This window comes from Nesoenas mayeri (assembly GCF_963082525.1).
Source record: "Nesoenas mayeri genome assembly, chromosome: Z".
NCBI classification, from domain to species: Eukaryota; Metazoa; Chordata; class Aves; order Columbiformes; family Columbidae; genus Nesoenas; species Nesoenas mayeri.
Window position 1 is genome coordinate 64,151,966 of NC_137542.1, and position 27,790 is coordinate 64,179,755.

The 27,790-nt window shown below is 42.1% G+C and overlaps 1 protein-coding gene across 1 annotated transcript in view; it reads right to left on the reverse strand.

Annotated features, from left to right (window-relative positions):
* Positions 1-2,789: 2,789 nt before the first annotated feature.
* The window catches only part of ARHGEF28 (Rho guanine nucleotide exchange factor 28), a gene marked incomplete at both ends in the record, with an annotated part of 133,929 nt that continues 108,928 nt past the window's right edge, over positions 2,790-27,790 (reverse strand). The window contains 5 exons of the mRNA XM_080362666.1: positions 2,790-2,950; positions 19,420-19,720; positions 22,903-23,382; positions 25,161-25,208; positions 25,298-25,336. Of these exons, the coding sequence (XP_080218792.1) occupies positions 2,790-2,950; positions 19,420-19,720; positions 22,903-23,382; positions 25,161-25,208; positions 25,298-25,336 (1,029 nt within the window). The remainder of the gene's footprint in view (positions 2,951-19,419; positions 19,721-22,902; positions 23,383-25,160; positions 25,209-25,297; positions 25,337-27,790) is intronic.

Here is a 27,790-nt window from a genome sequence, read left to right on the forward strand (position 1 = left end):
CTTTACCATTGTATAAATTTATTGGAAAGACAAACAAACAAACAAAACAAACAAAAACCCCCAAAAAACCTAAACCAACCAACCAAAACAAAACAAAACACCACAAAAAACAAAACACCAGAGACAAAGCCCAAGCTGGCAGTACAGCAACTGCTCCTATAATTTCAACACTGAAATGAATGACTAAATTTGACTTTGAGCTTTCAGAGGCAAGACACCTTGAGAAGAAAACACAATACAGGGGTTGAGTTAAAAAAAAGAACAACAGGCCTTGTGAATATGTCCACTACAAAATAATGTAATAAAAGTGACAAGGAGAACTTCTGAATGTATTTTTCTAATTAAAAAGGAAGATGAAGCTTCAAAATATGCCTGTCAGTGACTGAAAATGCAGCCTGTTAGTATGGCTGAGTCTCATTAAGGCTGCATTTAAATTCTGCTAAGTATTAACAAATGCCTAAATAATGGACAGAGTTCATGGGTGCATAATACATCTTGTTATAAAAAGCACCTGCCAAGACCATACTGGCCTATAGTTTAAACATTTTCTACAATTAAAATACCTAAATCTAGAGGCCACCTGTTTCCTGCCTTTGCCTTCCTCAAGTGCCAGAAGTTTTACTGTAAACATAGGTGAGCAAAATAAGATGCTGCCTGATGTTAGGGGACTCGAGGAATTTGCACAACAGCTGAAGTCCTGGCCAAACACTTTTTGACCTACAGGCCCTCAATTAAAAACTGATGAGAGAAGCAGTATCCTCTCTTCCTCTCCCAGTGGCAAGATGCTTACACGGGAATTCCCACACCAGGCTGTGACAGCACCTATCCATCCAGCAGCTCTGATTTGACAGTAACCCGTACCAGATGTTTCAGCGAAGACATAATAAAATGCAGAGAGAGCAATTGTGGAGAAAACTACACAGTTTTTCCCAGTTTCCCGCCAGTCCCTAGGCAATGCACGTATGCCAGGACATACTGTATCCCAAGAAACTCATCTGGTTATTCAGAAATTTGCCAAAAAATCTGTCCAGATTGCAATACTGCTTTCATTGTTGACTTGTAAAATAGAGAGGTTGTGGACTGTCCTTACTGTAGGACCTCTAATGAGAGGTTGGATTCCCATTTTAATTTTAGTCTAACTATGGAATGTAAAGAAGGTAAGATGTTTCCTGAAATTCTAAAAAGGCTTCTTCTCTTATATGGAAACATGTTAAAGAAATGTTGTCAGGTGAGCAGGAGTCTTGAAGGCAAGAAATAGAAATTGGAGAACACATCTGCAGGCCCAGTCTTTCCCTGGTGACACTGGCACACTGACTAATACCAGCTGGGAATCAGGACCTGCTCGCTGAGAAAGTCAGTGCCTCAGCTGTTAGCCCAAGGTGTCAACCGAACAGCTTGTCAGGTAGCCCTGTCAAGTGCAACTCAGAAAGCACTGCTTTTGAATATTCCCAGTAGCAACACCAGTCCCTGGAAGAGGCTTATTTGAACAGGCAGGGGCAACCCTGCATTCCTCTATCCTGTGAGCTGGGCTGAGGAAAGGCAGCTCTGGTCCAGGAGCTGTGCAGCTGCATCCCTGCTGCGACGCTGCAGATCCCATCAGCCACCCTAAGCAGCACCTGGCCAGCCCAGAGGGCTGCCCATGCCCACCCAAATAAGCACATCCTGGGTTTTGCCAGTTGCGGTGCCTGTGGCACAGCTTTGGCCGTGCTAGAACAAGGCAGGAGCTTCTGCAGCAGAGCAGAGTGCCAATCAGGCAAGGAGATTTTTTTTTGCCCCTCATATTTATGAACTTCTTTGGAGGACCTGACAATAAATCAAAGTTATGGTTTTGTAGTGATATACAGAACATTTATTCAGTTCGACAGAAGTGTACAAATATTTCTGAAAGATAGAAAGGCACAAAACAGGTCCTGGTTTCTTATTGCCTAACACAGAGATGACTCTGTGAACCTAAAAGCAGGAAAATAACTGGCTCCTACATGGGAAAGCAACAGCGTTACAGATGAGTTCAGTTCACTAACAGCCTACTATTCTTCTCCTTTCTTTTGACCAATTTTTTCTTTTGAACCATTTTTTTACCAGATTTCATCTGGTAAATAGTAATGCATAAGGGCACTTGCTGAAATGAGATACACTTATAATACAATAACAAACTGATTTACAGCATCTCTGCACAGAAACTGGCAATAGTACCAAAATGATTATAACTCTTGGGACATGAACAAACACAATTCTGCAATTCTGCTGATACCATAAAATACATCTTCTTCTGACTGGTTCCTGAGCCAGGAGATACTGAAAACGACCTGATAGTTCAGAGTACATACCATAGAAAGGGTACATACCATAGCAAGGACTATAGCCATCACTCTTACACTGCTGTCTTCTCATGTTATATCACAATTGTTAGAAGGTTACTGATACATACTTTGAAATCTCAAACAGCAGGCCCACCTCTCTTAACTTGCCCTTTTAAAAAGAGGACTGAAGAGAAAAATCAGCACTAGTATTCACAGCTCTTGGTGCCATCTTAATGATTTTAAAATGTTACATATCCCCAGATACTCATTGCTTCTTGCAAAGCATTTGAAATCATGTCATAAATTAAAAATTATAAACCAAAGACTTCAAAATAACTTAATTGTTATATTTATCATGGGAAGAATTTTGCATTGAATATTTAATACTATCCTTAAAACTATTTGGTCATACAGAGAGCAACTACAGACATTTAGAAAATGAAACACAATTATATTTCCAAAGTGCTACTGAAATTAGAAAATAAGCCATCAGAGGTAAACAATCTTCTCCTCTACTCTGTCTCCACTTTCAGTGTCCTGCAGGCTCTCAGGCTGGTGGTTCAGCAGCAGCGTGTCGACCCGTGGCGACTGGATGGATCCATGGTTTGGAATGCTTGCTTGGGGACCCTGGGTCTGTGATGCATTCAGATCTGTAATGCACAAGAGAAGGACATGTGACAGTGCATCTTCTGCCATGCCTGTTCCACCATAAAGCACAAATTCTGATTTTTTTTCATTAGCACCATTTTCTAGCTTGTGGCATCTGTCTAGAAAGGAAAACACTGCTATATTACAATTTATACTACAGACCAGTAAGAGGTACCTTACCCAAATTTACTGAAATCTGTTCACGTCTTTCAACTACCATCCAAGGTTCTGGATCACTGCTACTACTTTTACAATAAAAGAAATTTACACCCATGCTCTACTAACCAGACTCAGTAAAGACATAATGTTGTCAGAATTGGGCTGGAGGGAAACATACAGCTCATGATTACTACCTTTATTAGTAAGATAATCTGATTGTAAAATTAATATCGTTTCCATCATTACAAAGAATTTTATTTGCAAGCCTTCATTTTACAAATGAAAAATCATCAACTGAGTAAACCCAGTTAAAAGTCTAGTTGACTGGCACTTGCAGTCTGTAATAGATGTATAACCTTTCAGCTTTTTCTGCCAAGTTTATCTGTGTTTCTTTGAGCAAACAACTTACCCTATTCTTTTCTCGATCCTTTAGGTATGGTACAGAGAGAATACTTGCACACAAACACTAAGAAATTATTTCACGTGGATTTTAATTTGTTATCTTTCCAATTTTCTCCTGTAAATGGAGAGAATCTAGTACTTTTAATCCCAACATTGAGCTTTGAAGGCTTTTGTGATGATCTATGGTCTACTCAAAAAAACATAATCATGGTTGCGTTTTTTCTCCACTCAGCCTTCTACAACACTTTAGGCCCTCTACATCTTTATTTCTACAAAGCAATTTTTACCATAAAAACAAGCTGCATAACAAGAGAGCATCTATCATAGCACCTAGGGATGAGAAAAGAAAGTCTGCAATGGACAGGCTGCAATACTTGTTCCAGTCTTTTCAGTATAATCCTGGCCTGACCTCCGCTATTACATGAGGAGGGTTAACTTTTCATTCTTCTCTCTGCAAAAATGACTCTGCAAGAAGAAGCAGAGCTTGGCATCCCTTCCAGCACCAGCATGGGTAACCCCAGAAACAAGCAGACCCAGCACTGGCATCCTTTGAGCCTTAGTCATCCATGCAGAGATTTAAGAAGATATTTCATGCCTGCTCTGGTCCCTATCCCTTCTCATATTTATGTGAAATGAAAACTTATGACAAAGGAGATACTTGTTTGTTTTGTTGTTGATGTTGTTGTTGTTTTGGGGGGGTTTTTGTGTCTTTTGGGGGGTTCTTTGTTTGTTTGTTTGTTTTACACACTGTGCTGCTCTAACCGGTGACAGTTTACAGTGACACCTGCCCACATTGGGCATTCCCCTGATGCATGTGGCTTTCACCAGCCTTGTTCATTGAGGCAGGAGTCTAAAGCAAAACAAGCTGGCTGGCACCCTGCAAAGCCCAAGCTCTCCGGCTGCTCCCTGCCGCAGGGCATGTGGAGTGGGGTGAGAAGATTATGCAATGGGCATGTGGGAACATGTCCTATCACTGCCTCTGCCTTCAGCATAATTTCCTCTTTGATATTCACACAACTAGCCTCAAACAGGTTTGGGGCTTTTGCTTCCACTGCAAGCCACATATTATGTTATACCTGCTGCTGAGGCTGCAGGTTCCGTGGCAGGGGCAAAGCATTTATAAACAAGCGCTGCTTGATCATAATGAGGTGAAACAGAATGTTAAGAAAATTAATCCTGAATTCCCTTTCTTTTACTATTTTTAGAGGATCAAGTTTTGGTCTTGATGAAAATCTGGAGTAAATCTTTATTGCAGGTGAGTTTTTAATACCTGCAATACGTAACACAGCAGGATTTGACTCCCTGACTTAATTGAACAGCCCTTCTTTATTAAAGTGGACAATTGCATTTATTTCTTTTTGATCGCCATATTAGAAAAAGATTACAATTTGCAGAGACAGATTCAAGAAACTAGAAATACCCTACATCTGCTTTTCTTTATGGAAACTGGATACTTCAGTTTTATTTATTAAAAAGAGCCCTACCAGTGGAAGGTCATCAACCTCTGAACATTTAAATTTTTGGGTAATTTTCCCCACATTAATATTCCTTTTAAGTCCTGTGACTCTATTCACCTTTACAAAGTATTGTGCATAAGAATACCAGGCAGTAAGCACTTATTTGAAAGATCTGTTTCCAAAGTTTATGAAGTACATAATTGGAGAAGCCTAATTACAAATTTGAAAAAACCTAGAAAAGAAAGAAAAACACCTTACATGCAGTCATTTTCCACCGTCAAAACTAAACAGTAATTGCTTCACCAATTAAAACCGTAGCTGTCTCCAAAACATTTCTCATTAACTGTTACAACTCTAAGCAGCAGAGCTGAGTAGTGGAAACTGTATTACGGAAAAACAAAATCAGATTCTGTCACTATTGAAATAAATGATTTATCACTAGTTTAGTTGTGTCTTGGTTTTCGTTTTTGTTTTTTTTTAATTCTGTTGCACCCAGAGAACCTGGACAGCAGGGGAACACCGAGCCTAGCAGCTGCCACCAGTGTAATGAGTGGCTTCTCAGGCTGGAAAGGTTGTGCTGAACCCAACTGAGAAGGGGAGTGCCTGTTTTTGGCTGCGCTTCGGGTGGCACACAACACAGGCTCTGCCTAATAAAAGCGCGATGTGTCCCGGGGCTGACAAACTCAGCCTGCCGGTGAGGAGGGTGCCTGCTATCTCCTTACCCAGTGCCAGGCTGGAAGCAGCCAAGCCAGGAGACCAGCCGGTATCGCAATGCACCCCGAGAGCAGCTGCTCAGGAGGGGTGCAAGAATTGCCAGAATTGGTAATAACAGCCTCAGGTGAACAGAGTGAGGAAAGTGGACTGATCCACCAGCCAGCACTGGTTCTTGTTATGCAGAGCAGTGACAGCTGACAAGACACCTCCCCAAGGTCCCTGGTGCAGCACAGGGATATGGGCTGCTCAGCCCCAAGCAGGAAAATGATGGGACAAATCCTCCTTTTTAAGTGCTCCACCAAAATAGGGAAGAAACCTCCAGGACCAGCCTTGAAATCACCAGCTTTTGCCTGCTACAAAACTCTGAGAGCTGAGCATGCTCAAAAGAAAAAAAACTAACAAAGAAACCACATTATCCGTGTAAGCAGCAACGCAGAGGAGGGCTGGCAAAGGTGGCTGCTACCAGAAAGCGGCAGCTGGGAAGCTCTGCCGTGCTCCCCGGGCAGCTGGGGCACCCACAAGAATGTCCCCAGCCCCTCTGCAGGCCTGTTCTCTGCTGCGCTACAGCTGACAGCCAGAATGGTATGGATCAGGAGCCAGGTAAATAAGGACCATCAGCTTTTTACGAGCCTTCTTCATTGTGACTGTAACTCACCTGCCAAGATCAGCCACGAAATGAGCTTTGTATTATTCCCTTTCTTTAAATTCAGCATTTGCTTATCCCTTCTTCTGCTCCCTCCCAACCTGCCGAGTGATGCTCGGGCAGGCTGTGTTCAGCTCAACAGCGCGCCCACCAGACCAGCACCCACATCACCAAAGTGCCCCCACTGCCCCTGCCTGCACTGGGGTCTGCCCGCTGCCTCCATCCTACACCCCCTGCACCGAAAGGACAAGCAAAGGTGACTGTACCTGGCCTCAGCCTTCCTCTTGCTCATTTACACTTAAGGAATACAGTTTTTCTTTCCTATTTACTTAAGTGCTGAATATATTCCCAGATTTCCAAAGCTTTAATGAGCTGTAGCTCAGACCGTTCCACAGGGTCTTCTGTGAGAATCCCAGGTCCACGGTCCCACTTCTGATGCAGCCAAAGGCTGTTGGCATCTCAACACACTCCAGCCCTGGAGCTTATGTGAAAACTGAAACACCTTTGACTGCTTCTCAGTCATGCAGAATTTATTTCTCCTACACCACCCCATGTAACTCTTTCCTAAAGAGCCAGAGCCAGATCCTCAGCTGCACCACGTGTACCCTAGACAAAACAGCAGATCAGAAAAATCCACACATTCAATGTTGGGCTGGTCAGGCTCCCCAGCAAAAAGGCTTGAGGCTGGATGCATGGTATTAGGTGATCTGTGATAGCACTTCAGCATTTTGGGGCAATGTAACCTGTTCAGCCGAGCAGCGTCACACTGCAGCAAAAAATACTACCTAAGTCCAACTTTTTTGCCTTTTAATCTCAGCTAAGACTGTTTCATTAAATAAAGAAAACCCAGGCATTCCTTGTTGTCTTCCCCACCAATTTTCCCAAAAGGAGTTAGAGGCTGTTTCTACCAAATTCTGGATTTAAAAAAAAATCACTAATTGCCCCATGCACACAGACACATACTGCCAAATCCAGCATTAAAAACTAATCCAATTTTTCCCTCTGTTTTCCATGAGTTTAGCTCCACTACCATGAGGATAGGCATCGGGAGACTGCAGAGAAACACTCCACTCTCCCGAAGTAAAAATGCTTTTCTAGGCAACTTAAATACAACAACAGCAGATGCCGGGCCCGCAGCACGTGGTGGGCACAGCTTGCACTGGACTTTCTAAGGGCACTTCAGTTCTCCAAACCGGATCGGGATCCAAACTCAGAGAAACAACAGCTCCTGGCTAAAAATGTGCTAATGTTGTATGGGAAACGGGAAAAAAAAAAAAAATAAATGTGGCATTCTGCACCCTAACTACTATAACCTTCCTGTAGCACTAAGAGACAGGATTAGCGGCATCACATGAACTGCTTGGAAGGTGACATACAAAGCTATGGAATTTGCAGGAGTCTGAGATCAATACATACCAACACAAACACAGCGTCTGCTCCTGAGGTGAGCGATACAAAAGCCAAGTAAACAACTCATTAGTCACAGCGATTCTCACCTTCTCTCTGTTGTCACAGGATGTAAGCACTTCCACATCACATAAATGCCAGAGATTCTCCCCTTCAGCCCTCCTCTCTCCCCCACGCATCAGAGCTCTCCAGGTGAGCCTGGAGTACCCACAATGATTATGGGAAGGACAGGAAGGCACTAGGAAACACGCTAGGCAAAAAAAAAAACCTCTCTCAAGCCTGTTTTTAAGGGAAAGCCCTGTTTTTCTCCTCCAACTCTGGCCCTAATTTCACAGCATCACAGGATAATTCAAGTTGGAAGGGATCTTAAGAGAATTCTGGTTCAAACTCCTGCTCAAAGCTGGGTCACCTCTGAGGTCAGGCTGGCAGGTTGGATACTCCAGGTTTTTTCCTCCCAGCTGTTTACACACACACACACAGATACACACATACACACACACACACACACACACACACAGGAGGTTTGGGGGGAATTCAGCATGCAGATTTTGCACTGAGTTAATTTGCTGTGACTTTCAGAGATCTGTGTCGTATGTTGGCCCTCTTTACAAAATAAAATTTCATTAAATGAGGAGCTATGCCACTTTTAGCAACAAATACGTTAAAGATTCTCAAAACAATTACTCCTCTTAATATGTAAAGTAAGGCTTTGCTTCTACCATTTTTTTATAATAACTGGTACCAGTTTTTATACCAAGTTCATCTGGACTGACAGCTGACACATCAACTTCAGGTCAAAGCTATTTGAAATGGCAGAGCTGCTGTATTTAATCCCCCCACTAGCATTCATGCATAATGCAAAGCACAAGCAGGCACCTAAAAACCAGTGCTAAGTCTACTGGGCCTGGGATATTCAAAGGAATTCAAGGGTAACAGGCTCCCATTTGCCATTACAATTCAGTAGCAAAGGGCAACCTAACTCCCATGGGCTCCACTGAAAGTTCCCACTGGCAAATCCCACCGCACCTCTTTGTCTCTAATGATGCTCCCAGTGGTTTCCAGGCAGATTCATTAGCCTCTCTCCCTTTTCTTTTGGTGAAACGCACTACGATTAGTTTTGATTGCTTCTTTCAGTGCCTACTATGACTTTCTCAGCTGGTGATGGGTTTTTCCACACAGCAGGTTCAATTGTTTATGGAGCTGATGGCTGGTGGCAGAAAGGCAACACCACTTGGCAGCACTGGACCTGACGGGCAGCATATCCTGTCACCCTGGAACAGCCAGGATGCAGCCACTGCTGCCGCCACTTGGTATTGAAATGGCATCTACAAGCTTTGAGGATCTGAGCACAATTCCCAGCAGTTATTCACTGAGAGTCTTAATCTCAAGTACCATAGAAAAAACAGGACTTTGCACCTCAGTAAATCTGATTTCACAGTGGGAACCAAATTTGGTACCTGGTCTCAAAAAACACTGGGGAAAATATTTTGATCCTGAAGCTACCAAGGAAGGTGAAGCTTAATCCATTTCCCAGCTGACTGTATATGGCAGGAAATCAATTTGAGAATTTTAATGCTGCTATTTACTTTTAACCAGCCCAAGCCCATGAAAAAGCAGCAGCTGCATTTCTTAGGCAAACAAGCACCTTCACGAATACGAAGTCTTTTCACAAAAAGCAGAAAAGCAATTAGATCACAATAGATCCTACATTAATTAGTCTCATGAGCAAGACAGAAAACAGAAAGAATTCAAAGTCAATGATGAATAAGGTCTGCAACATACCTCTCTTCATGACTGTACTTTGGAATTTTGATCACAGCAAAATTACTGGAAATGCCATTATTCAGCATGTTTCTGTTCTTTGTTTAGTTGTTGGCCTAGGTAGTAAAATGCAATTCAGTTTTCAGGTTTTGCCTCGTAATTGTTTAAAGAGGTTTGGTCTAGAGAATTTGGACCAAATTCTTGGCTAAGACAAAATTTGCATTTATTCCACTGAAACTGCTTTTATCATAAAGCTTCATAATGGTTCCAGCTCGCTTATTTGATATTTGTCTTAAAGCTTCAGGTTTTGGAGTCACATGATGATGCAGCTATCTTTTCTTCCACTGAAGCCCAGCAAGCACACTATTTCTAACACTGGTGTTACCAAAGAAAATATTTTGAAAGCATCTCAAGCTCAGACACTGCCAGTGATGTCACTTCAAAATCAAGTTTATAGCATGCCCCTAGGTTGCAATAATTTAAAATTTTAACTTGTTTCATGTCTATGTTATCGGTTATGTTGGCTTTAAAGCACACAGCTTCTAAACTATTTTTGGCATGCTGGTTTTTAATGCATATCAATAACAGAGACCTAAAAATAGGTCTGACTTGAAATCATAAATTGTCTGTGCATTAAATACCCACAGTCTCACCTTGGCAGGGCATACTGCCTGCCAGCTGTCTGTTTCTGCTTAATATTAATTTATTTAGGTATGAATTCCCTATTAAATTGTCTTTGTGCTAAGCTTTGAAGCTTTAGATGGTCAATTACAGACACACACATGGTCCAACAGGTATTCTGCTAACAGCGAACACATGTTTTATTGACCTACTTCTTTTCCAGCTCATTAAACACAGCTGCACTCAAATGATCAAGAGAAAATAACCATAAAACCCCAAGAACACCCTTCCTACAAAGGATCACAAGGAAGGCGACCAGCCGCCGGTGCGGGGCCACTGCATGCCCACGCAGGGCACCTCACTGGGGGCAGAGGCAACCCATCTGTCTGCTGACAGCAGCAGTGGGGAAGCACGGGAAATCTCCTGCAGCCTGGTCCTTGGGGCATCTGATGTGGGTGCATCTCAAGTGGGCTGCAACGGCTTCCCCCAGCCCATAACCTGCAGAAGACATTTGGCCAGCAGGCTGAAGTCACAACAAACTGTGGCCAGCGGGTAGCGCTCCTGCTTGAGTGTTTGCTGGAGAAATGGAAGTCTCATAAAAGTTACAGACCCAAGTAGTGTTCCCAAAATCTCCACAGATGATGAAATCAGCCCCCCATTCTGCCACTAGCCTGCACATCCCCACACCTCCTTTGCCCTGTCCCAATTTGCACCCTGAAGGTAAAATACTGCAGTGAAGCTTCCTCTCCTTCCCTCTTGAACAGACGAACAGTTAGCATTAACCCTGAAAAAAGACTGTCTCTGGCACATGAATTCACTGCCTTTGAAATAAAAGGGGACATTTACACATCAAAACTGTTCTTTTGAGCACCCTGTTACCGCAGACAGACATTACTGTGCTGATTAATCTTGCTTCATATTTTATGGTTGTTTTTAATGTGCCTTCTTTTTTTTTTTTCTTTTTTAACTACAAGTTTGCTTTGAAATAAACATTAAATCAAAGACCTTGGCAAACAATAGGTTTTGTCCCCAGCTTTTGGCTGGTCTTTCAGGTGCAACACAAAGGAGCATGCTCTGGACTTCAGCAAACATTTTCTTGAGTAGCACTGGGCACAATCCTCTTACAAAAGCCAAAAGAGGGAGGTCATTTATAAAACACTCTCACGTCTCCTCCTAAACACCTCAGTTTTATGTGATGATTTCCCAACAACAGACCAGATCCATCACTTCTTACTCATAAAAGCTGATGAGATCAAAACTCAAAGTAACTGGCAGAGCAACACTAAGCCAATATATAGAATTGCCACAGAAGCAAAACATGAGGCAAAGCACCTGTTTCAAATCAATTACATGCTAATCTTACCCTTTAATAGAAGCTGTCTCTTAATGATTAATGCAGGAAAAAATATGGGCATTGCTAGAAGAGTAAGCAGCTGAAAGAATCCTATTATCTGACAGTCACAGAGATACTTGTTCTACACCAAGCTCAAAAGTCAGGGAAATTGTGACTAATTTTCGACTGCAGTTTGAGTATTAGCACAGCCATTTTCGTCTGGTTGCAGTCAGATTGGCAGGAAGTATATGCACTGACATTTGCTTCTTGCACTCATTAAAAACAGAAAAAATGGAACAGTTGCACATTCCCCAAGTTTGCATCATAAGCACAGGATCACAGGGTGTGATCAAATATTCTGAAATGGGTGCCCTTTTTAATTGTTTGCTAAATGTTCTGTGAATGTATAACTGCTGTGAAAACAGTTTGCATAAAAGCTAAAGGGAAAACTGTACATCAAAGCCAGAAAAAAGCACAATTATCAAAGAGGCATGTGCCTTCACCCCTTCAGCAAAGTGCTTTCCTTGAGTACACAGAACGTACTTGGATCCACTTTCCTTTCTTCTGCTCCCATTTCTCTCCACTATGGGCAATACTGGTCTGACCCTTAAGCCGGAGTTCATCACCACCTCCTTCTACCTTGCCTTTGCTACAGGTTTTCTCCATCTCTAGGCCCGCAACTGTGCCTCGGTAGACCCTGTCTCTGCTTTGGCCCAAGTCCCTCTGGTGCCTTCACCATCCCCTCGTTCCATGTGCTGAAGCTCTGCCCTGGTGCCATCCCGCTGCTCCAGAGCATGGGCCGCTTCCTCACAGCAAACAAAAAAAGGTGATGCAATGTTTTAAAAGACAGTCCTCTCCTCTGGTCCAAAACTGCCTTTCTTAGGACCTTCATCCCACTTCCAGTTGCCGCTGCTCTGCAATGGCAGGTTCCTTTGCATAGCAGCCAGCTTCTCTGCAGTTCTTACTGTCAGCAACAACTATTCTGCAATTCTCAACCTCAATTAAAAAAAGAAAAACAAAAATCCCTTTTCATCCTTGCCAAATATACTAGCTTCCCTGTCTGTCATGTATGCTTTAACACAGAATATATTCAATGACTCTTAAAGGCACATGGGCTTCCTTGATTTTTATATGTCAGACTCTAAATGAATACAGCCAAATCATATCCATTTTTGTATTATTTATGTTCCACCTCTAGAACAGTCTCTCAAGGGATACTCACAGAATCTTGGCAGGTGACTATTGGAAATCTTCCTATTTGATTAAACTAAAAACAACCTTCATACCAGCACCAAGGCTTCTCCCCTCTACCACTCCAGCAAAAATTTATAAACAAAGGAATATTTTCTATAGTATCTGGGGAGGCAGAACAAGATACTCCATAACACCTTCCCTAGCAGCTTGGCTACAGCCAATATAATATATGTGGAAAGCAATCAAGTGCTCCTGTGACAAATGCCAGTAAAAGACAGACAGACAATCTTCTCCAGTTTCTCAATACATATTTAACAGCAGATGCTGCTGAGGAGGTTTCATATTACTAAGACTTCATTACTTTAACACAACATGCTACAGGCTATTTCCTGGAATATGTAAAGTGTTATACTAAATAATTAAAATGAGATGGTACTTTTCAAAATAAGCCAGACAGATACACTTGGTGATTCAGCTACATGATTTTACTGGGTGTGTTTTCATACTCAGGATCTTACAAAATTCGATCATTCATAAAAAACTTCTCCCAGCCATTAGTATGCATTATTTATTCATACTTGTGCACCAATTTCAGACTCTTAACTGCATTACAAAAACGTACACAAAACATTTTTAATGTACTAAAGCAGGGCACCTAACCAGGCCTCCACCCACAGATCACATTACCCGAGGAAAACAAGGACATCCCAAGGTTATCTTCCTGACATCAAACAACAATTAGCAAGACTCTGTTGTATTGTCACTGCTTTTCCTGACAGTACACCCCTTTCCCTGCAGACTTGCTAACAACTTCACAACCCTGCACAACCCTGAGCTGGAGCTGCTTCACTGCAGACCAGGAGAAGCAGCTGTCTGGCAAAAGACCCCCTTGCCAAGGGTCTTCTGCTACAAAATTTGCTCCTTTCCCTCATTCTACTTCCCTGAAACTCAGATCTATTGGTACAACATTACCTAAGTGAAGAGTAAATCTGTGTGTAAGAGATGATGGTCCAAACCATTGTAGTCTCACTGATACCAGTAATTCCAGTGAGTGCAAAAAGCACCTCACTGAAGATGCTGGCACCATTAATATAAGAAAAATGAAAAAGATCTGGCCATCATCCTGTTGCTTAAGAAGTTTGCAGGCAATGTAACCTGGAGTATGGTGTGCTGATTTACACCAACCCCAGTGGAACCTCAATAGACAGGGATGGACAATCTCTCTGCTCAGTTCATTACCTCAAAGATGTGCACGATTCTAAATTTCCCTCATAATGAATAAGCTCTAAATGAGGAGATATTAGAAAGAATAAAATCAATCAGGCATTACGCAGGCAATTCTGTACCTACATTAGTGTACAAAATTAAACCAGAACATCATTAACTGCCTTAATTAAAAGGTTAAGTAATACCACGACATTTACCGTGGTTATGTTCAGAAATGAGAAAAAGTATTTTGAGATGAGAAAAACAGTAACAGAAGTACAAAACTCTAGCACTGCAGAGCTGAAAAGCAAGTGCTACTTGAAATATACTAATTACAAATGACACATAATGACATATTTTTTTGCTTTGGTATCACACTGCCATGTGATTTAATCCCTTTTGCCATCTGCTTTAAACAAATGGCAGTGTTATTTCCAAGAGGAAAAAAAGTACTTCCCCCGTGGTTCAGTTCCACCATGTATCCCACAGACACTAATGTCTTAAGGCAGGGCACGAAACTCCATGTTCTCTGGTATGGAGAGGTAAATTTGCCATTATCTGTTGCAGAGTTAAAAGTAAGATCTTACTTGTTCTAATAAATGAATGCTATTTTGAACTTAGGAGTTGAGGATGCCGATGTTACCTTCATATTCTTATATAGTTCCATTTCATTTTGTTTTAATTGTAACTTGAACACCGAATGAGCTCTGTGCTTACCTATGCAGTCATCCATGCTAAAAGTAGAAGAAATATGTTGTACACAGAAAGGGCAACTTGGAATTAATTGCATGCTGTATTTCTTAAAAAGGAAGAAATTGTTACAATGAGGGTGGTGAAACACTGGCCCAGGTTGCCCAGAGAGGTGGTAGATGCTCCATTCCTGTAGACATTCAAGACCAGGCTGGATGGGGCTCTGAGCAACCTGACCTAGCTGAAGATGTCCCTGCTCATTGCAGGGGGGTTGGACTAGATGACCTTGAAAGGCCCCTTCCAACCCAAGCCATTCCATGATTCTCCCTTTGGCATTTACTCAATTAAGGAAGAGAGAAAGTCTGAAGTATCACATCTGCTCTGAAGGCTTCCTGACAAACCAGAAGCTCCACAGTCATATCAGTTTTTACTTTTATAAAATTTTGCTCCTTCCCTCTTCTCAAGTCAAAGAACAACAGAAAGAATTTGCTCACTGTGAAGGGCAGTGGAAAAATGGCACTATTAAAAATATTGTGAAATACACCAGAAAAACTCAAAATAGGCAGAAAAGCATCTTTACATGCCAGTTCACAAGTGCTAAGGGGTTGTCCTGCCGCTAGCTACAACGGATGCTGTCTAAATAGGAGACATGTAAAGCATATGCCATACGGGGTACAGCGACGGTCCAGCTCAGAAGACAAATGGGTAAAATGTACTCAGGAATGCATGCAGCAGCAATAGTAGAGAAATTAACTTACAATCATCATACATGCAGAACTGTGATGACCTTTTTTGTAGGACTTAGTAATTATTTAACAGGTTCCAAGCCATGAAAGAGATCTTACTCAACAAAGTCCTCAATATGGGATCCTATTAATCACCTCCAGCGCTGGCCACAGTAGGTAAGCTTATTTAAATAAGGCCCGGAGTTACTGAGCTTTGGCCGTTGCCAAAACACTGTGCTGACTTGGAACCACAGGGAAACAGCTTGTACGTCTTCAGACTGCTTTTTAACACTGTAGTGCAGAGCATATTTACCATGTTTTTAATCACACTTGCATGAGCTTCACATTGTATACCCCTTCTGACTGCAACAGGTTCATCTTACACAAATATGAGAAAAGAGCCAGGCCCACACAGCACCATCCTCAACTTCCCTGATGCAAAAAATATGCGTATACTTTTTATACAATACAAATTTCCATCCTTTAAAAAAAATATTAAAATCACATGAGTCAAATAGAGCCCTATTTTTTCTCCCTGGTTTTGCATTTGGCTCTTTATGGAGATCATAGGTATTTCTATGTTCTCCATAAAGTTTTAAACTGTATTTTTCACTATGTCACACATTCAGATCCTTCATGCTAACACCAAAAATGTTGGGGGAAAAAGCATCCCACAATGAAGTTCCAGTGCAGCTTTCCACATGTATCACTTTTCAACTCTATTCCTGTAGTACAACATCTGAATTAAAGAAATGAAAGGCAATATCAGCAAACAATGCTGTTGACTTCAAAGCTTAAATTAATTAAAATTGCACTGATTCCTCAAATCAAAGAGGTGAATCCATAGGTAAATCCTTAGGCATTACTCCAGATAGTTAACCTGACACGTCAATTAAATGCAAGAGTAATTTATTCAATTCTCAGTCTAGTCTGAAACAAAACCTATACTTCCCCTGGTTCCTAATTAGCCAAAGTACTTGTGTTCTTTCATGCAGGTAATTTCATAACCATTAGTGTAAAGCATTAACACATTTTTCTTTCAATCATACTTTCCTCCTGTTGACTGACACACCTTCTCTAGTGAGTGTACTTGTGCCAGTTTCAGCTTTGTGGGAACTTGCCCCAAGGTCTTTAGTAAAGTTCCCTCCCATACACGTAAAACAATGATATATAACCATGATGCTAGCTATATGAAGAGACATGCGCCTTACCTTAAAAAATATGAATGAAAAATTATGCACTGAAGGAATGTAGCCGCTTCCATTTGAGTGTATTTATGAAGCGCAATTGCATAGTACGTAACATACAGTAGAAGGCAGCATGATTAGCTCCTTGACAACATGTTCAGGTGGTGCTTCTCATTAAATAATTTAAGAATTGTTTGACAGACCAGACTTCTTGCAGGATGCCTAATAGTTCTAGGAAAGTTAATCAAATGCAAGAAATTCCTTTCCTGTACACATAAAACTTTTGTGGACACAGAAGACTTACTATATGCAAGATCAGACCATGTATATATCTGGTACAGAGCTATTTCCAGTCAACCACACTCAATATTTGTTTCTTAGTTCAATTTTGACTTATTATTTAGGAATGTTTTTGAAAGACGATGATGAGACTTCTTATATAGAGCTGGTTGAAAAAATGTGGGAAAACATCGTGAAAGATTCAGCCACATGAAATATGAAAAGTTTCTTCTAACTTTCCAATTCTTTCTAGTCTTTCATTGCATCTCTGTTGGTTTTAATTCACAATGATCAGGACTGACTTTATCCTGCAGAGGTGACAGGAAATAAAGGCACATGGTCAGAGATCTTAAACTTCGCTGAGGCTTTGGAGGTCATGTCTTTCAGGGAGAAGTCTAGCACTCTTCTCATTTCCCTCTCCCCATACAACAGCTCCTGATGCATGACAGAGGCAAACTGAACTGCACAGACTCATGCACTACAAGATCAGAGCATAAAATACTTGTCACCCTCCAAATCACAAGGGGACTGGAATCTGACGGCACATCACTCTGGGGGTGCTCCCAGCCCTGCCTGCTCTAGCAACATGCCAGTGGGCTTCACAGAACCATCTGCACCCATCGGGATGCTGCAAGGATTTGCTGCAAGGATTTGCTGCAAGGATTTGCTGCAAGGATTTGCTGCAAGGATTTGCTGCAAGGATTTGCTGCAAGGATTTGCTGCAAGGATTTGCTGCGCTGCTTTGGCAAAGGCACCCTGTGACTCAATCAGAGCAGCAGCTGCAGATTTTCCAGACATGACTTAGCCCCGGAGACTTACACTAGCTTGTTACTCTACCTCTTGTGCAGACTTTGTAGCCAAGTGCTGGTCCCCAAGCTGCTGCGGCTGCATTGGTGCCCTGTTATCAGGGCAAGATAAGGATGTCTGCACAAGATGCAGAGACAGCAGCTGAACACAAAGCTGGCCTATTGTAGGTGAAGGGTATCTTCACACACAGAAGCTCTGCCAGCTTATCTTAGAATCAGTGCAATTAAACTGGTGCAAGCCAGTTTAATTAAACCAGACGCTCTCATGTGGGCTCAATAGAAAGTATCCTGGTTAGCTTGCATCTGAACATTTGCCAGTGCAAGCTAATCCACTTTTGAGGGGTTTAAACCTACATATGTGTTCCTCTTCAAATTTGCCCTAGCTTAGCTGACCTATTACTAAAATGACAACTTCAGTCAAACTAGAACAAGTTTCACCAGGCTAATTATTTAGGCATTTTTAGAAATATTTATCTCTTTCACTAATCAGCTTGGTTTGCTGATTGTGGTGATGAGACTAGCCTGCCCTGCCTTTGATTATAAAATGCTATTTTGGCAATCCATGTACTGAGGACTAGTAAGGCTGTAGTGGATGCCTGCTTAATATATTACAAGGAGTACTAACAAGCAAGTTCCTTAATCAAAGACTATTTTATTCAAACAGCTTCAAGATTTGATGTAGGACAATTAAAAAACGTCATCCTTGGGAACACTTTCAACTTCTGATCCTGCTGCTTGCTGTCCTTTGCTGTGACGTTACCAGCAAACAGCTAGTGTGAGGGCAGAAGTCATCTTGCACTGCCAGCTGCAGGAAAACAGGAGCTCAGGCATTGCTGCAGTGCTGACTACTGCTGCATCTCACTTGAATTTCACAACTGTGCTGGAAAAGCCCACCAGATTACTTAATCTATTACCCCAAAAGTGCAGCATTTCCCTCAGACTTTTAGCTGTTCCGTTTTTACACGCTGCTCTACAACTCCCACAATACTGAATGAATGAAGTCACCAAGAAGGATCAAAACTAGCATTCTGCAAAATGAGAAATAAATCTCATATAGGTTAGAGTTTCTCATTAGCATCTTCTTAAGTCCTTCAGGGAATTTTCAGAGCAATACAGTGCTCAGAAAAGTAGCCTCTTCCTCTCATTTTGGTAGCCACAGTCAATAACTGCCATGCAATCTACTTATCTTTGACAAAAGAGTTCTGGCAAAAAAAAAAAAAATAAAAACCAAAAATAAAGAAAGGTAATGCAGTAAGAGCTATTTTTACTAACATGGAAACTTTTTATCAAAGATCTTATTATCCCTTAGAAGTGATGTAATTTTCTTCCCACCACTATAGAGTCTTTCAAGTTATTTTTCATTTCATTCTCAATGAAGAAAGAAGAGGGTGTTTGATCATCAGTTATCATTTTAAGATGGTAAATTAAAAGCTATTCTAACTAGAAATCATCGAGTAACACACATACATTCTAAAACAGCTGATAAATGTACTTGGAAACAGCAAGAGTGACTTCAGCTTGAAAAACAAAACCAAAACCAAACAAAAACACCAAAGCAAACAAGCAAACAAACAAACAAAAAAAAACAACACCCAACACTAGGAAAGGATTTGCAGAAATCAACATTCTGAGTACCATTGTACAGACACAAATAGAGGTTTGGTTTTGTGGGTTTTTTCAAAAGCTTTCTGTGTTTCTATTCTGCTCATTTTCTCACCTACCCTCAACGAGCTTGCAAAGTAGCATGCAATTGTTTTAGTAAAATCTATTGCTTCCACTGCTACCAAGATGTCTTAGTTCCTAGGACTATTCATTCTGAGATTTGGCAAACTGCTTGTTAATTAAACTTGTTAATTAAACTTGTTAATTAAATAAAGTGTTAATTACCATTATTAAAGGCATCCTTGTTGCTTTTGCAGGAGATAGACATCTGCTGGCAAGGACCAGTGGACTTCCACAGTGTACTGGTTAATGCTGGCTGACAAGAAGTGTCCGTTTTGACATCCACCTGATTTTCATTAGTCCTTGCTGTATCAGAATTTGAGACATTCAGCCCATACACACCATCCGCATAAACAAGAGAAGAATCTGATCTGCTGAGACTGCTTAGAGACACACATACTACAGCTTCATTTAAGTAGAACGTATTTTCTCCATGTAAGCTGTTTGATTGATTATGTCCCATTATCTGCAGAAGGGGAAAAAAAAACAGAGAACATAATTTTCAATTTCGTCCAGCACCAGAATCATAGAATCACAGAATATCTTGAGTTGGAAGGGACCCATAGGGATCATCAATGCCAACTCCCTGTTCCTTGCAGGGCTACCTAAATCTAAACCATATGACTAAGAGCATCATCCAGAAGAATCCTTACACCAGGATGCCTAAAATTAACTGCCAGACAGAATGGGGATTCATAGCAAATAGTCATCTCATTTCCCAGAACTTAAATAGTTTGTGCATTCAGGAATAAACAACAATAACCTAGTACATTTTGTCTTTGCTCCCCTCAAAACAGAGAAAAACTAAGTAATAACTGTGAAATAGCAAATAACAAAGGGTCTCTGCCTGGGAGGCACTGAGCTCTGCTGAGTCCTTTCAGAGGGTTAATATTGCCCGATGGCTCAATGAGGTACCACTTTACATATGTAAATTCCCATACACTGCAATCCAAAAACAACATCGTACCTCACGTAGACATTTAATCATAGAGAACTGGACTGTAGCAGTCAAACCGGGGGTGGCAAACAGCTTCCAGCAAGCAGCCATGGCTTTTGGGGGCTCAAAATGCAAATCCTGCTAAGCCTACAGGTGTTTAATCAGGGCAGAGCTCACAAAAAAAGTAGGAGTAGCAGTGTGAGTTACTACAATATTTGGCCATACAAAACTAGCTAGGTAGCTGGCTCAGTGTAATGGCAAAAATACTGGGCTGGGAATACTGCCTGCCTGGCAACCATTCAGCCAGCTCCGCTGCTGAAAGGAGTATGGTAGTGGCAAATGCAGGACAAAAGACAATCCCAAGGCCTGGAGTATATCCAAAGCCATGTATTTTACTTGAAAAAAAAAAAACAAACAAGTAGTCTTACACATTAAATATTAGATCGCCAACTACTACTTTTGACACTCAATATTTCCTCATTTTGCCTCTCTGTCTCTATGATGATGGCCATCCCTGCATCAGCCTATCATCCTTCAACCTCCTCTCCTCAAAAGACTTCAGAAATTCCATCCATAAAGCTGACAGAGAGGTTCAGTTTTGGCTTTAACATCTACTTCTTAAGCACTGCCAAACACATCAAAATTGTACTGCAAGCTATACTAGTAAGAGCCTTAGTTGTTTGGGCTGGGGAAGCATATATGGATAAATCATGTTCACAAAAGCCAGATGAAAAGGGAGAGGTCAGAGGTCAATCCTTCACCCCTTCATACAAGCACAGAATTAGATGCTGAATGGTCACCACTCATTATGGGTCAGTTACCAGCTGAAAAACTAGGGAGGAGATGGCCTGAAGAATGGCTCGACAGATTTTCTTATGAAAATGAAAACCTGAGGGAAAAAAAAGGCTGTTTCGGTCAGTGAGCGTCCCATTTATGCACAAGCCAGGGAAAATGTTTTGGTTTTCAGGTATTTTAGAGAACAGTAATGGAAATCAAGACTCTACCCACTAAGTCAAGGACTAGAGGCCAGATCACACCTAGCAGGTGAGCACCGAAACAGCTGAGTTCAGAGTTACAGAATCACAGAATGGTTGGGGTTGGAAGGGACCTCTGGAGATCATCTAGTCCAACCCACCTGCTAAAGCAGGTTCACCAGAGCAGATCACAAAGGAATGTGTCCATGTGGGTTTGAATGTCTCCAGAGGAGGAGACTCCGCAAGCTCTCTGGGGAGCCTGTTGCAGTGCTCTGTCACCCACAAAGTACAGAAGTTTCTCCTCACATTCAGATGGAATGTGCTTCATTCTGTGCCGGTTGCCCCTCAACACAGTTTTCCTAATGCACCCAGCCTCTACCCTTCACCATCAACAAAAACATTTTTTAGTATTAAATGCTTAAACATCCTCAAAGCTGCTTTAAATTGCATCACCTAATAATGACCATCTCCAAGGAATTATACAGTCAGGGATGGACCTACACACCAACCATTTCCGCTAAAGGGCCACTTTTTTCAGGAGAGCAGGACAGCACACATTGTTCACAGGAGTCTGGTGTTTCCCACTGCTGGACTAGCCCCTGTTCCTCACTGGAGACAGGGCCATTGTCCAGGAACAAGGACAGCCACTGAACACATCACTAAAACCTTTATATGCCTCAAGCATTACAATAACTTAGCTTTCCTACAAGAGGTGAGAGGCACAATGTATCTAGGAAGCACAGCAGCAAAACAAAACACAGAGTCTCACACTTAAAATTTCCATCTCAATTTAATATCCATTGGTCTGTTTGACTTCTGTAGGGCACTCAGCTTAACAGAATGGTTGAGATAGGAAGGCACCTCTGGAGGCCATCTGGTCCACCTTCCTGCTCAAGCAGGGCCACCTAGAGCAGGTTGCCCAGGACTACATCCAGATGGCTTTTGGTTATCTCCAAGGAGGGAGAATCCTCCACTTCCCTGGGCCACCCGTGCCAGGGCTCGGTCACCCTCATAGGAAAAGTGATGTTCTGATGTTCTGCAGGTACCTTCTGTATTTCAGTTTGTGCCCATTGCCTCTGGTCCTGTCACTGGGCACCACTGGAAAGAGCCTGGATCCACCCTATTTACACCATCTGTTTAGGTATTTATACACATTAATAAGAACTCCACATGAGCCTTTTCTTCTTCAGCCTGAACAGGCTCAGTTCTCATAGCAGAGATGCCCCAGTCCCTCAGACATTTTTGAGGCCCTCCAGTGAACACACACACCCCACCTCCATCTCTATGTCTCTGTTGTACTGTGGGCCCAGAACTGGACTCTAAGTGTGGCCTCACCAGTGCTGAGTGGAGCAGAAGGGTCACCTTCCCCAAACAGCTAGCAATACTTTGCCTAATACAGATGAGAAGACCATTAGCCTTCTTTGTGGTTGGCTTTTGTTCAATTTGGTGTCCCCCAGAGCCCCCAGGTCCTTTTCTGCAAAGCTGCTTTCCACTTATGTAGCCCCCAGCATATATTGATGCATTAGGGTTGTTCCTCCAAGGGGCAGGCATTTGTATTTCACCAATTAAATTTCATGAAGTTCAAACAAGGCTCTTGGATATGCCTGAATCTCAGCTTCCCACATGTTCACTTGTTAAATTACCAGCCAACAAAACCCAGGCACACTAGTCTATTCATCGAGGAAAGCCCCTCTAGGTCTGCAGTTGGGGATATAATTACGGTAGGGAACCACACACCTCATAGCTCCCTGTGGATGATAACAGACTAGTTTGTTGACCGTGCTTCCAGTGCCAGAGGAGCTTCTTCTGCAATTTCACACTGTTTCTTTCTCTCTCCACCATTTTCTGGCCCTCCTGGAGTCTCTCCAGGCTCTGCTGGTACTCCTGCAGCTGCAGCGCCAGTTCTTGCCGGCTCCTCTCCAGCAGCTCCTCCTGCCACCCGCAGTCTCTCTCCCGCTGCCCCAGTTGGTCCTCCCTCGCCTTCTGCTCCCGCTGCCGCTGGTCACACTCACGCAGCCACCGCTGCTGCTCTTGCTGGAACTGCTGCTTAAGTTTGTGTATGTTGGCCAGCTCCACTCTTTGCTTTTCCAAATTCCGGTATTTTTCTTGTTCCAGAAGGAGGTTTAGCCGAGAGCTGTGGCCTCGACAGGCCTTCTCGTTCTCTTGCAGGAGTAACCTATGGAGCTCTCTGTGGCTGTCCTGGATAGCAAATGCTGCCTAGACACAACAACAAAATCAGACACAAATGTTTAAATGTTAGCATTAATCTATTTCTGTATTTTTACATAGAAGCATTATGTTAAAATGCTCCAACCTTCTGTAATATCAGCATTTAATTATTTTGGGAGGTTATTCCTCAAACAAGTAAAGAAAATTCTGTTCATGCCTTGATGTTTCTAAAAGCACTCAACTATTTCAAGCACTTACAACAAGGCTTCTGGTTTACACTTAGTATTATTAAATATGTTTATATTACAGCTGTGCATATGCACTTCAGTTACAGCTGGGGTCCTGTTCTGTCAGAGGATGTTAAGACACATAGGAAAAATGATTTTTCATAGTTAAAGAGGGCATTAAGGCACTGGGAATGCTACATTCAACAAAGTATTCCTAATACAGATGTGGTTTATACAGATAAAACAGTACTGTTTCCAGTACAGCTCACTACAGCCCTAAGGCTCTCCTTGTTAACCTACAGCAGTGCAGTCCTACTAACCTCAGTCCTACAGGCACCTGCCAACACAGCCATGTCATCAGGACCATCCTGCTACGTGCACCTGACTGAGATATCTCTGCCAGCAGAAATCTGCAGTATGGTAATGATTTTGATGTTTCAGTAATGTATTTTACAATAGAGAGCTCTATATTCCATCCTTCACAAGGGTGTTGTGATATTGTTTGCATTAAAGATTATGACATCCTCCAACAACAGAAAAATAAATTGCTGGGATTAAGAAGAAAGAAAAGCGAGAAAGCCCTAGAACTGCTCAGGCACTTATTGCGCAGCCTATCTTCAACAGCTGACATGTGAATCTACTTCAGTAGACATTCTCAGAGAATTCCCACAGTCCCGTTACCCCACACCATCCTCCTCAGAAAGAGTTTTTCACTTTATGCAATGTGCAGTTTCCAGTGTTCTTGGAACTTGCCCCAATACTGTGTCAGTTCCAATAATTTGTAAACAAGCCAAGGACAGGATCTTCTGCTTGTTTCTCTGCACCTATACTATCAGTTTATGCAAATTTTCGTGGTCTGAACAATAAGGCATGATCTCAAGCCTTACTTTACTGCCTCTGTGGTGATAAGCTGTTTTTATTTTTTTCAAAAATTTTGCCTGAATTACAAGCTTTTAATTTTACTTCTGCATTGCTTCAATCCATTTAACTTCTAATTCCAGCATTATTATGAAGTATGCTAATGCCAAGAGGGCCTAAAAATTAACGATACTGAAATGAAACATTTTAAAATAAAACTATAAAACTGCACCTAAATAAGAAAAAATAAGTTAAAATACTCAGAACAAAAGAGGCAAAAGCTTCAGACTAAGGCCCTACAAAATATACACAACAATTAACTGAGATTGAAATATCTAAAATGGGTTGATTTGCTACCTAAGTGGCAGATGCACTCCTTATTATTAGCCAGGAGAATATTCTAATAAAACACTAATATTTTTCAATATTTTGAACTATAATTTCTGAAATCTGTACCCAAAATGACATCAGTTCAGTTAGAACTATAATTTTACTTCCCCTCTAGACTATTGGACTATACACAAATCTTATTTTGAGGGGGAATTCATCTTCAAGCAAGCATTATCCAGTTCTTAAATCTGTCACTGATGTAGAATAAAAGTATATTACATGACAACTTATGCAGCAGTCAGTAGAGATAAGTCTCTACTGACATAATGTCTAAAAGTAGGGCAAAATGAAAACACATCTTAGGGAGTAAATTATTATGACTAATTATAAAGTTAAGATTGGAGTAGTCACCTGGAGGCTGTACAAGAGACGGGTTAAGTTCTGGATTGCTTGTACAACCTAGAAAATAAAAGAGAAGGATTTTCAAAACTTTGACCACTATTAACTAAATAGTTATTGCATTCTGTCTGGGGTTTAAATAAACTCACCTCTGTCCCTGTAGATCCTGGGAAATTCATACTTCCTCCCTAAAATAAACACATGTTGTTTTAAAAAAGTAGTTTTTTACTTTAGAATTGTATCATCTAGGTAATTAAAAAAAAAAAAAACAACTAGTGGAGACATTAATATTGCTCATATATGCAATGGTGAGTCAAACCTTTTTAGGGTATGTGAAAAAAGACAGAAGCAATAACCTACAAAGACTAATAATTCATCAACACTGGAGTTTCCGTGGAAATCACTAGAGATTCTAAGCACAACTGTAAAAACAAAAATATTTCATCCACAATTTTAATCCTCTTGTGACTAATGCTACACAGAAAAGATATTTCCATTCATTCTTTGTTTACTTGACAGTTTTGAAATACAGTAACCAGACTTCTGTATATACAGCAGAGTGGGTTTAGATTACTTATAGTAGGATGAAATAACACAAGACTTCAAAAATAGAGGTATTAATGTAGCAAGAAGATAGCAGAAGTCATGTGAGTGGGTCATGGTGAATGCCTCTGATGTGCTGTGAGGAGCTAAGCAAACGTTGGGTCTCCACTGTACTCTGCAAAACAAATCATGTAGTTACTACTGTCCACTGCAGCAAGGCTCAGCCATTTCACACTTTCCATCCTGCTCACTTTTCCTGCAAAGCCTTCTAAATTTATGGGGTGAAGCCACCCATAATCCCCTCAGCATGAAGAACAGCTCCTCTGAGAAAGATACGGTGAAACAGTGGAGAAATAAAACACAAGCCCTTCTGAGGCTACGCTGAAAAGACTTCCTGTATCATTTTTTTTCTTTTTTCTTCCAGAGGAGTGGAGGAGGGTTTGGGGAATAGTTACTGTCTCTCTGATTCCCCTAAGCTCTCTACCCAGTCTCATTTTCCCCCACAGAGAGCAAAGCAGCTGCTCCATGTAGCTGTGATAACTGCAAATTAAAAAGGCCAGGCCCCAAAACACAGCTCGACAGACAAGTTGGGGGGAAAAGGTGCACCAGCTGTGACATTTCCTCCACCCCTCTCTCTCATTATCTCTCTTCAGTATTTCCCTCCATTACCCCTCCACATCTCCACCTTCTCCACTTCCCACTGCACCCACAAGACATGGAACTGCCACGGGAAGCAGAGGACTCTGCACAGGTGCCTGTGTGTCCCACAAGGACTGACTCAAGGGAGCTCTGCTTTCCCTTTGCTGCACGGGCATGATGAGCAGCAGGCAAGGAGGATGAATGGGGCCAAGAGGAAGAGAAAGGAGAAGGAGATGCTGGCATGGTGTAGAAGGGTGAAAGGGTACAAAGGAAAGCCCACATGCTAAACAACAGTGGGATCAGCTGTTCCCCTCCCTTCAGTTTTTGAAGCCCTGTTTCACTTAATAATGGCAGTGTGGGGAGACTGAAGGCTTAGCTGGCTTGGGCATTGCCAAGGGTAGCAAGTGGCCAGCCCAAGCACCTGTGGTCTCCTCACTGCAGCACCACTTGAGTGCTGGGGGATGAGCCTAAGGTAGGTTAATCGAGCTAGCCAGGGTGACAGCAGCACTGCAGCTGCAGAACAAGCCCTGTGAAGTCCAGCTAGGCCCGAAGCAATATGTCCAGCGGTTTAACCTGTGCTGCAGGCCACCACCACGTCCCTGCCACTCTTTCCTAGCACCCTGGTTCAGAGCAATGAGCAGCAGTGGGGACTAGGGTCAGATCCCAGGGCAGGCTGCATAAACTGTACCTCAGACAACTCCGCAGAGATGCAATTACAAGGCAGAAGCAGGGTGGATGAGCTGGAGAGCACTTCGGACCTCACATTTTGCATGGGCCACAATCTTCCTTCTGATGCTTTGTCAGCATCTAACCCCCAAGGTGAGTGCTTTCATTCCAGCTTTCCAGCTCCTGGTTTCCCAGGCTAGCTGGTCTGACCCCGGTGCTGCTACCCCACAGCCCCAGGACTGTACACCCAGCATCTGAAAGCAGACAAAACATCCTCCGCCCTTGAAAGCCCTTGTCTTCCCTGTTTTGTTTGTGCGTTCTGCCACCTCCTGGTAAGTCTGATTCTGACATGGTAATATGTGACAATAAGTCTTGCCCAAAAAATAGGCCAGACCAGAATAATAACTTAGAGTGTAAGAATTTGCTGCAGATCCTTCTAGTCCAGCCGGGGTTCAAAGCAGGGCTAACTTCAAAGTTAGATGGGGTAAGCTCCAGGCCTTCTCTAGTCAAACCCAGGCAACCTTAGCCTCTCTGGACAGCCTGTTCCTGCTTGGTCACTCTTGCAGTGACTTATGTTCCTTATGTACAGCCAGAATTTCTCCTGCTGCAACTTGTAATCTTGGATGCTTATCCTTTTGCTGTGCACCTCTGAGAAAAGCCTGGTTCTGTCTTCTCTATAACCTCAATGGCAATGTTTTCATGTGGACCTACTGGAACATTTAATGGGCTAGATCTGAGCATCTCTATCTTCTAGTAGGTTATTTGATGTCCCCTCACCTAGCTTCCGTGCTCCC